This window comes from Mastigoproctus giganteus, chromosome 6 (assembly GCF_048544385.1).
Source record: "Mastigoproctus giganteus isolate SK-2022 chromosome 6, ASM4854438v1, whole genome shotgun sequence".
Taxonomy (NCBI): Eukaryota; Metazoa; Arthropoda; class Arachnida; order Uropygi; family Thelyphonidae; genus Mastigoproctus; species Mastigoproctus giganteus.
Window position 1 is genome coordinate 52,791,164 of NC_143580.1, and position 12,169 is coordinate 52,803,332.

Consider the following 12,169-nt stretch of genomic DNA (forward strand, 5'->3'; position numbering starts at 1 on the left):
AATATTCATTGCATTGCATCGTTCTTTACAAAACTTCATATAACCTCGACTGTATGCTGAATTTAGATTTAAAAAGCTGGGGTGCTGCAGTTCCGCAGTGCCTACCAATCAGCCGCCCCTGTGCACCATGTCAAAAAGGTTAGAATTGTACAGAACTGGTTCCAAGAATGGAATCGGAGTGAATTCAGGCTGTTGCAGTGGCCTCCCCCACTCACTAGATCTCAATTCAATTGGGCACTTATGAGATGAGATGGAATGAGTTCTTCAAAGTAGAAATCTATAACCATCGGAAGCAACTGAATCAAATGAATTAGGATTCCTGGCATACTTTTGACACTTCACTGTGTTCGTGCCACGATCTAGGCTGTTCTGGGGCCGAAGGGGGAGAGGGGTGACCTACTCACTATTAGTCAGGTGTACCTAATAAAGTGGCTACTGTGTGTACACAAACACATACATATTTTCAAAACACAGCCAACAATAATTTTTTCTTCAACTACCACCAGACAGTATTTATACTGTAGATATTGTCTAGTGGTACTCAAAGAACTGTGCAGTCTGCATAGAGGCCTTGATTCTAACACTGCTCCTGACTTGAAGAATCTTCCAGTTGACAAAATCCCAAATAGGAACTGCATTCAGATGATGGATAGATCTTCCGTCTATGTTGAAGAGTCTGTATTTGCAGTTGTGAAATAAACAATGCCTCAAGAGGACGTCTCCTCGTTTTATAATTTAGCCATTTAAGAATGAATTCAGTTGATAAGATTGATTGCAATGCTGTCTTCATCACATGTGACCAGATAATTGATATATCAGTCGTGAAAGGCAACACATAACAAAAAAGTATTTGAATATAATTCACTGTCCATTGCTAAGGAAATCAAGATTTAACATCCAGAAAGCTCATAAGAGGGACTGCCTTACTTGCACACTATGTTGATAAAATGAAAGTTTATTATCAAGGATTACTTCCAGGAAACAAACAGGCTATATAAGCTGGACCCCATTTACAATAAGATATGGGCAAGAATGAACAAAGGGAAAAAAAATTGTTTTGTCTAACTGACTACTAATCAAAAATTAATCGAGATATTCTAGAAAACTTTGAAATACAAGATTTTGTTTAAACCTAATTAGCATCATCAGCATTAAGGGAAAAAAAAACAAAAAAAACTGGTACTGAAACAGACAAAAAGGAAACAGAACTAATGGGAAAAAATCACACACTGAGGATGTATCAATTAAAAGGCACTGGACACTATCACAGGTCAGAGGTTCTCAAACTGTGAGTGTGTCCTCCCTGGGAGGGAGGAACTTTTGTGGAGCACATGTTGTTTTATTTAAATTTTATTTAATTTTTTTAAATCAGCTTTATTTCAATTTTTTTGAGATTAGATGTATTGAAGTATAAAGATGCAGACAAAAAACTGCATCACCTTAAAAAAAGTAACATTTGTAATGAAACGTATAAGATATTGTTTGATTACAGTCATTTTTTGTCGCAAAGCAAAGGTATTGCATCAGATAACGTTTCTATTGCATCAGACAGTAATTGAAAGATATTGCATCAGCGTTTCTATAAATACAGCATTGGAAGGATATACACACTCATTAGTATCCTGTTTTGCAGATGTGTAAGCATAGCTCCATATGTTCAGTTGACACCAAGAAAAAAGTGTAGCTGTTGTCTGTCCCAGGAAGGGCTTTCTACATGTGCTATCACTCATAAAAATATGCTGCCACCAGTCAACAGTATCCCAGGTGCTGAAATTAAAGTGTGAAACCAGTGATGACCTGGATCAGGCTATAAGAGAGTGACTACACCTTCCCAAGATTGATATTTGAAATGGCTATGCCTTCGTAATCACCATGCTAGTGCTCCTGATCTAAAACTGGACTTTGAGATGGCTTCTGGTGTTGAAACAAGTGCACGAACTATCCAAATACGGCTTTCGGAATGTGGCTTGCATGCCCAAGAAGAGCCTTTGTTGACCCAACAAATGAGGAGGAAGCGACTTGTTTGAGCTAAAACGCATGTTTGATGGACAAAAGAGCAATGGGACACTGTCATCTTTTCTGACAAATCAAAATTCAACCTGCATGGTTCGGATGGGAAGTGATATGTCAGAAGACGAAAATCAGAGGCATACTATCAACTATAAAGTTCTCCGCTGGTCAGATGGTCTGGGGATACATAACAAGCAAAGGGATGGGGCGGATTAAGTTTATTAATGGAATGGTGAATGCAGAAACCTACACTGCTATCTTGGAGGAGTGTCTGAAACCCGATATTAGGGATCACCACACAGACTTCCAAAACTGCATTTTTCAGCAGGACTCAGCATCTTGCCACACAGATGTGTGGCAAGATGCTGTGCATTAAATCTAAATAGCATAAGTTTTATGTTATTTAGATTTAATGATGAATTTGTCTTCTATGGCAATTAGGTATATCAGGTGGAGTATTTTTATTGAATTTCATTCACACAGATATATATATATCTCATCTAATAAATGCATTTCGAATGTTTTTGCAACCACCAATGCAGTGCAAAACACATTATTTGCAAAATTCACAAGTGATGCAGTTTTTTTGTCGACCACTGTATATGTTAATTTATAAAAGTATGCATACTCAGCTGAAATTTTGTCAAATCTGTTCATTTGCAATTCTAGAAAGAAAGTCATGAAATATTTTAAGGAGGGTGCAAGGTATAAAAGTTTGGGAATTGCTATTCATCATTTTTGCTTTTTTTGCAATGCTTCAGTTGAAATTTTTAAATTTTATGATAAAATTGGCCTAAGTATTACCAATTCCTTTCAATTTTATGATTTCTAAATTTCAATTTTGCCTACTCAACTGCTTTTTTTTCCTAGTGGGAAAAAAAAGAACTTAATACTGTACCACATTGATGTGATTGTTATATAAATTGGAGTAATGTGGCATTAGAAGCTCTTACCACTATGAATAAAGTGATCGTAAATGTTAAGAGACAAAGGAGTATAATAATAAATATATTAGAATAATATATTTATTATTATTATTATTATTATTAGTAGTAGTAGTAGTAGTGGCATATGATGCAAGAAAGCAAGCTTACAAAGCTTCAGCCAAAAAAAAAAAAAAAAAAAAACACACCTGTCCATCCCCTCCAATAATTTGTCTAGTTCTTCCTTGAATTTATTCAAACTGCTCATTTCTGCAACAAAGATGGGTTTGTTCCAACAATCAATAATCTGCTGATTAAAGGCACACCTCCACTGGTGTGCCTTTGAATTTATGCCCCCTCATAGCCTGGAAGAATACCATCAGCACTGAGCTTACTCAATCCATTCAACAGACCCTGGTTTATTCTAAAAACATCACCGGTGACTTCTGAAATGAAAACATAAACCAATTTTATTTGAAAAATAAAAAATAATAATAAAAATAATAATAAATAAAAAAAATAATAATAAATAAACAACAGTTGTATGTAACATCTGCTCTTCAGTACAGACATTTAGATGCATAGTTGAGCTAGCTGCACATGGACAGGAGTGAAATCTACTCACACCATAACTGTTGTAATTTTATTATTTTTTCCCTCCTTCAAATACAATTGGTTTAAATTTATTTCAGAAGTACATCAATCACATCTTCCAGACTGAAACGAGGATGGGGTACAACTTTTCTACTGAGAAAAAAGCAGCTGGTTATGGAAAATTTAAATTTAGAAATTATAAAATCTAAACAGTAAATCTAATCTAAACTTCGTCAAATTTTAACATCAAATTCAAAAATTTCAGCCCAAATAAGACAAAGGCAATACAAACAGCAAACAACTTAAACTCTAAAAATATGGGAAATTTACCCAAGGCTTTAATGAAAAACCCTGTATATATACTATCTCTTCTCTAGTGTAAGGAATATGCCACAGTGCCAGAAAAGAATTAATTTCTAAAGAATTAGGAACATCTAAATTTACCATTTTTTTTTTTAAATTTGTTAAAATATATACATACGATTTGCTGTATCTTCTCTACTGACAAAAGCTGCATCCACATCTTCCAGTAGAATAATACTTTGTTGTGGAGCTACACTCATCAAATGATTTAAACGATCATCAGATAAACCCCTTTCACTTAGATTTAGCACACAAATGCCATAATGAAGTTCTCCAGCAAGTGCTGTGCTACATAAGAAAAACAATGACAAATGACATACAAGATGCTTAAAAATTCATGGAATGACAGCTTCAGTCTCACGTTCATAAAGCTTGAGGCTTTGTAGCTGTTTTTTTCTCTCCCCTTCCCCCACATATAAACAGGCTTTTTGATAAAACTATTTTTACTATTAATTCTCATTGCAAAAAGATTTTCCTTTAAAATTTAATAAATTACAACAGGCAAAATTCAAGAGTTCAGCTGCAAGTCAACTTTAAAGATACAATCTGTTCATCGTGCTTGGAACTGTTAAAATACAACTATACAAAAATATTGACAAAAACTACAATTATATTCAGAGAAAATTCACCTGATGCAGGGGAATAATTTCATTTCTCATAATAATGGTCAAAAATACTATCTCAAAACCTTCACAAGAAACTGAAATATGGTTAAATATTGATACAATTACTCCAACTAAACAAAAAAATTTCTTGAAAAGCCATTACTGTTTTTCGGCTCAAGCTTTCTTGCACCATATGGCAAATACTAATGCTAAGTCATTCACTGAGTGTTTGTATCATCCTTCGGTATTAACATTACATAAATATTACATTACTGTTATTCAGAATAAACATTCACCTATCACTGAAATATGAACATTACGTGACGGACTCCTTCCCCGAACAAAGCAGCTTTGATCCACTGCAGCATGGTTGATACGATGCAGAGTATTGTGTGAAGATTCCACTATTGTTGATGGTGACAAATTGACACTTCAGGCAATCTTTTTGGCTTCATGTTATAATGTTGATTAGATCAAAGCAGGAGAGGATAGCTGGTCAAGACAAGTCTTCTGGACATTTTTTGAAAGATATCTACACACTACTACTGGCATCAAACAGTATCCTGGTGAAAAATGCGATCACCATTCAGGTACACTAAGAGTATTAACCATTCCAGTGATCCAACCAAAAATTTGCCAGACAAATTTTTGGTTGGATCACTAGTCTGTGCTGTCCCCACTATGCACAATTCACCTGCTGGCTTCTGATGTTCATCACATATATACTTTTACAATTTATGATTGATGGAAAACATAATGTGATTTTTCAGAGCAGTAAAATCTTTTAAACCTTTTTTAAAATCAGTAAAATCTTGTAGAAAACAGCATCTCATCATTGGGAAACACTATAACAGGGAAACAGCAATTTGAACTGCGCAATGTATCACATGCAATATTACCAACACCATGCAAGTTGCCGTCTCCTGTGATAGTAAGCCAGACAGAAGAACTATTATAAGCATCTAATCTTACATCCCAATTGGAGGATTTGACTCACTCTGTTGCTAGGGACTGGTATTGGTGGTGTAGTACTATATTAGAGATTGAGTTTCTCCACTAACACCCTCCTCCCATTGGCCTGAACTATCTGCCCCACCCTTTTCTCACCCTATGGAGTGGCCTTCCATTTTACAACAGCTGCTTGTGACTGTTGTGAGTTTACCAGTCATTGTAGATCTTTGTAATAGCCATGTGGAAACAGTCCACCATTTATGGCATATCAGTGACAGCCATGTTCATACATGTCTCTTTTGAAGCCTATTAAGCTGTCAGCAAGATGCCTATGTAACATGAGTGAGTACATGGGGTAGATGAATTCCAAATTTATTTGCTATAAACAGTTAAATTTGAGTTGTCAATTTGAAGTTGTGAACTGCACTCTTGGAATTGCTAAATTACACTGTTGTGTATATATTTTATATTTAATTAGTTATTAAATATAATAGTACCAATGATCAAGGGAAAAAAAAAACTTTTTTTTTTTTTTTTAGAAAACTTTTATGGCTGAAGTCCATGGGCTGGCTAATTTTCACACCTCAACTTTTATATTCATCTGTCAATAGAGATATTTCACTGATTTTTTTTCACAGTCGACTATACTATACTCAACAATACATAAATATATTTGCAGCAGTAGTAGTATCTTGCTTAAAAACAATTTTGAGAGCAGCCCTATATGGATATTTCTGTTTTTTTCTACCATTGTCAATAATAATATTGTAGAGGTAAAAGTAAAATATTTTCATAATGGCAAAAGTCATTTACTTTTAAATTTCATTAAAAAAATCATAGTATTTTTTTTATAAATTTGTAATTCATCCACAGGAGATATTTCTAACAGAAATTCCCACTTCAAATATAGAGTACAAAAGATATTGTGATACTGTTATGTTCAAAAATTATTAATTATTATTTAACTAAATAATGATAATTTAAAAGTAATTTTTCATTTACAATGAGAGAGGAATGCATTCTTAAGCTCTGAAGGAGAAATTCAAATTACAACTGTCCTCCAATCATGGTAGCAATCACAGTAATCATTATGAAACAATCCATGTTCTTTCTCTCTGCTACAGGAAACAAGTGACTCCTGAAGTGATACTGAACAACAATGAAAAATAATTACTTGGATGAGGCAGATTCCACCCACGAAAACAAATCTCTATCTGGTTAACCAAGCACCTCAGGAACATATTACCCAAAAGTACCTACTCAATCCCCAATTCAGGAGAAACCATCCGAAGACTCCAACAACTAACCATTGAGCCAGAAGTCTACCTTATAGAATCTATGTACACCATTCCATTGCAAGATACCAAATCCATCATATACAATAATCTAGATAGGAACATAAACATTGGATTTACTAAGCCCATAGCATCATCAGATATCTTAAATCTTATCGACCTTTTGGCAGGACAAGCTTACTTCATCTACAACAGATCCTTCTATGTCTAGATCTCTGGCCTTAGTATGGCCAACTCCCTATCTCACCTCCTGGCAGAAGCTTTTATAGGCCACTTGGAAGAAAATTTTTTAAATCAACAAATCATGAAACCAAAGTTCTTTGTCAAATATGTAGATAACATCCTCCTCATTTGGAGTCAACGAAAAACCAACTCAACTTCCACCAAAACTTCAAAAGTTTTCACCACAAAATCAAATTTAAGGTAAAAATGGAAGTAAATGGACAACTCCCATTCCTGGACATCCCCATCTCAAGAAACCTGGACAATCTACAGATGACAGTATACAGGAAACCCATGGGATGCATCCTACACAAGTCCTCAAATCACTTCTCCACCAAAATAGCCATCATCAGAACTCTCATCATCATCGAGAGAGCCCTAAAAGTTTTTAGCCAACCAGAAATCTCAACCATAAAAGCAATAGCTTTAAACTATCCTTCAGCATTAATAGACAACATCATTAAGAAAACTCCAAACCAGGGATTCTCAACAGGGGCAATATTGACCCCAGGGGGGGATTGGTTTTTGGGGGCAAAAAAACATGGGTATTAGAAGGGTTTGTGGCCCTCAAGTTCAACCCTATCTGAGGACATCTTATTCCTTAATATTTAATTTCTCTCATTGGGTTTTCTTTTCCCCTGAGACAAATGATTTTAAACATATTGGTATATTATATTAGGAATGAGTGAGAAATTTTGATAAAAGGAAGATAGTGGCATGATTTAATTCAACCACCTTTGCTTTTCATAGGCATTAAATGCCTAAGTTCTTTCAGAGGTAATGTCTCTGCAATCCTAGCTGTTTGCACCTTTCCGACAGGTGCGACCTTGGTGGTGGCGGGGTTTTTTTGTTTTATTGTTTTGTTTCATTGTCAATATATGAGGCATGGATGGGATGAGGAAATGTTTCAGTCTATTGTTTCTACTTTCTAAGCAACAATTAATATTGATTTATTGTTTTCTTGTAGAAGTTGTTTATTTTTGATCCGCAGTGCTTTTGTGAGTGAAATGGGCTATGAGAGTTAAATAAAAACAGTTTATATTTTATTATTTAATTCTTTGTAGTTAATTCAATCAATCACATCAAGCACTGCAAAGAAAGTGTCGACAGTATCTGGATGAATATCTAGCTTATGGTTTTATTGAAAGCCCATTCGACTCAAGACAGCCTATGTGTCCTATGTGTAATAGTTCTTTCAAATGAGGCTATGAAACCATCAAGACTTTTAGATCACTTAAAAAGGAAACATGTTGATAAAGTTGGAAACATATTGAATATTTTAAAATTTTAAAACAGAATTTTGAGCAATGTAAACATTGGATATTACAATGTTAAAAAAATTATAACACTGTTAGTTCCTTATTTAAGAAAACACACACACACACAAATAACGATGGAATGATTACATTTTATAAAATTGCAGAAATCATTGCAAAAACTGGTAGTGCTTATACAGTTGCTGAGACTCCTATATGACCCATGTTAGAGACTAACTTCAACAGTGATGCATCAAAATCCTGCCAGTATTTTAAAGGTATTGCCATTGAGCAACAATTAAATTTGAAGATGAATGGATGAGATGTCAGTTAACATTGAGGAGCAGCTAATTGACAAATTAAAAACGAAAAAATTTTCAATTCAGATTGATGAATCCACAGTTACTGACAATAAGGCCCTTCTAATGGCATACGTTCATTATTTCGATGATGATTGTAAATTGCAAGAAGAGATATTGTTTGTAAAATGTATAGAAACCGACATCCATTTTTGCTGTTGTAAAAACATGGTTTGATGAAAAACAAGTACCACTGGAAAATTTGGTATCCTGTTCCACTGATGGTGCTACCTCCATGGTTGGAAGACAAAATGTTTTATAGCCTACCTAAAGGAGGTATGTCCCAAAGTTCTTTCAATACACTGCATTGTGCACCGACATCATCTGGTTGCAAAAAATATTAGTCCAGTTCTTTACCAAACTCTCAGTATAGTTATTAAAACCATCAATAAGTCACATAGCAAATATGATTGCCTTTTTAAAAAAAAATTTGTGTTGATAATGAACAGTACGTGAGGCTTCTTTTACATACAGAAGTCACATGGCTTTCTAAAGGAAACTGTCTAATAAGATTTGTAAACCTTTTTGATAAGATTAGTTTTTCAGAAAGTGAAGGAGACACAGATTTAGCAAAGCAAATCAGCAAACACAAAAACAACTTATACTAATGACTTGGATTTTTTGAAAACTTAATGAAGTATCACTTCAATTTCAAGGGAAATTAATTACAGTGATAGACTGCAAATGCATATTAAAAGCCTTCAACTGAAAAACTGGAAATATTTGAAAGCAATTTAATGAGAAAACAATTTCATGGTATGCAAGAGTTAGCTGAAATCAATAAATCTCTCACCGAGAATGATCTTAAAAATTATTCAGATCATTTGTGTTCTTTAAAAGGTGAAATGAAAAACAGAGTTTCAGATTTATTTTCTTTTGAAGTGAAGCCATGGATGTTAGATCCAATTGGACGTGATTTTGGGTCTGCTAGTGAAGAAATTCAAGAACTCATTGAATTAAAATGTAACAAAGAATGCAAATATAAATTCGAAAAAGGTGGAATGGTTGAGTTGAGGGGATCAAAAACAACTAAACTTTTTTATCCAACAATGTGGTCTGAAATGGCCAAAGTACTTCTTTATTTTCCAATGTCTTACATGGTTGAAAGTGGTTTTAGTTCAGTAAATAAAATATTAACAAAGGAAAGAAACAGAATTGATATATGTTCAAGAGGATATATTAGAATTAAACTTATTATCATACCGAACATTGAACTTTTAGCTAAGAAGCATCAGGCTCAGGGATTCCACTGAATAAAAAGAGTAAGTATAAAGTATTTTCTTGTTTAAAATTTCATGGGGGGTGATTAGGAAAAAAAATTGTCTAAAAAAGCCCTTTAGGGAGCGATAATTAAAAAAGGTTGAGAAACACTGCTCTAAACAATAGTTCTAGACCTCCACAGAAAAAAAAAAGACAAACCTAAGACCAAGCTCATTATTCCACACATCCCAGGAATTAGCAACATCATAAGAAAAAGCAGTAAAAATCTATAACATCCTTACATTCTATGCAGGAACCCACTCTCTAAAACAAACTATCCAGGAATCAACATCAACGCCGACCGGGCTAGCCAGGTAGGTAAAGTGCCTGCCTGGCAACCCAAAGGTCGCGGGTTCGAATCCCGCCTTGGGCTTGGATCAGAGTAAAATGCAAAAACCTTGGGAGGTGCATTACCTTATCCAATTGCTCATGCAACTCAACCTAAGTCGGAGAAACATATAGAAGACTCAACAAAAGGATAAAAGAACATAAGAAAGACAATCAATATGGCAGAATCAAAAAGTCCAAGACAGCTGTACAAGCCCTTTCTTGCAGAGGCACATGGACTTCTCCAACACTATAGTACTGATGACAGATTCACTATAAAAATCTGCCTCTGCATATGCTTCTATTATTCTTTCCTTTTATAATTTTCTTATATATTTCATAAAATTGTTTGTTCCGTGTTATATTGCCAAATGTTTGGAAATAATATATTATTGTAATTTTTTGTGATTAATACATATTATTATTCACATGCTTTTCTAATATTCAAATAGAGATAATCACTTTGATCTTAGCCAAAAGGCCAAGAAGTGATAATATAATAAAGATAATCAACAAAACATTATTTATGTGCATGTATAAGTGTTCCTAGGTCTATCTAAAAAAAAAACAAAAAAACATTCAAACACCTGGTTGCCATGCCCCCCCCCCTTACGATGATACTTGGATATGCCGCTGTGATGAACTATCTACAATGGAAACAGTCTATATGAGCATTGATCAGAATATGAATGTCCAGATTCACACAACTTCTTAAAACTCAAAGAATTAAATGATCTTGTGCATGATTTAAAATTATCTAAGGTACAGGCAGAGCTTTTGGGATCCAAGTTGGTGGAATGGAATTTACTGCAAAAAAGATACAACTGTCAGTATTTTGTAAACAACAAAAAGCGCTTTCTTTATATTTTACTAATGAAGAGTCACTTTGCTATTGTAATGATGCTGATGGGACAGTTTGATGCTCTTGGAAGAGAACATAAATAAGAAGAATGGAGGTGACTCTCCGAAATTAAGTCTAAAAGCTCTGTTACTTCACAAGAGAAACACACATCTAACTATACCAATCAGCCATGCTGTAAAGATGAAAAAATCCTATAAGAAAATGGAACTTCTCTTAAGAAAAGTACAATAAGTACAAGTGGCACATCTTTGGAGATTTCAAAGTTATTGGGATCTTTTTAAGTCAGATTACGCACTTAAAAATATTATTGCTTTTTTGGGACAGTGAAGCCAAACCCAATCATTAAATTAGGATTCTGTCTCCTCATATGAATCTTTTACCTGGAAAGAAAAAGCATCATCTATTAGACATTAGTTGATCCAACATTTTTACCATTGCATCGCAAAGTTAGGTCTACTGAAGAATTCTATAAAAGCTATAGACAGGAATAGAGGATGGCCTTCAATATTTAAAACTAAATTTCCACACATTACTGATGCCAAAATCAAAACACTTTTTGGGTAACAGAATAAAAAACTTGAGTGAAAATTTATTACACACCTAGTAAAACCTTGGTTGCAATATGTCTCTAAAAGTATTCACTTCCTCATTCCCATTTAGACCTTTTCCCAGATAACCTTGGACACATTAGTGATGAACATGATAAAATTGAATAATTATCATGATTTTTATTATGTAATTAGTGATGAACATGATAACTGTTCATAAAAATATTGCTACAGTGGAGAATTGCTACCAAGAAAGGTAAAAGTACAGTATGCTAGCAGACTATTGTTGGACATTTATCAGAAAGACTCCTGATCATTACAAAAGAAAAAATAAATAAATAAATAAAAAAATAGCTGAATATTTTACACCATTAATACTTGTTACAAATTACAATACCTATGACCTGCATTCCTTTCTAAATCTGTGGGTGGTAGGAAATATCTGACTTCAATTTTTGGATTAATCTCATCAAACTCCATGAGATGTATTGTATTTGGGGGAGAAGGAATCAAAAGCTTAACATTTGTTTGTTTTCCATTGCAATAAGCACTTTTTCAGAGTTTTTAAAATATAAGGAGAAGAGTCATTTTTGT

The 12,169-nt window shown here is 34.0% G+C and overlaps 1 protein-coding gene across 1 annotated transcript in view; it reads right to left on the reverse strand.

Moving 5' to 3' along the window:
* Positions 1-12,169, reverse strand: part of Bcs1 (mitochondrial chaperone BCS1) — a 43,646-nt gene that overhangs the window by 13,690 nt on the left and 17,787 nt on the right. The window contains exon 6 of the mRNA XM_090375135.1: positions 4,009-4,178. Within this exon, the coding sequence (XP_090231261.1) occupies positions 4,009-4,178 (170 nt within the window). The remainder of the gene's footprint in view (positions 1-4,008; positions 4,179-12,169) is intronic.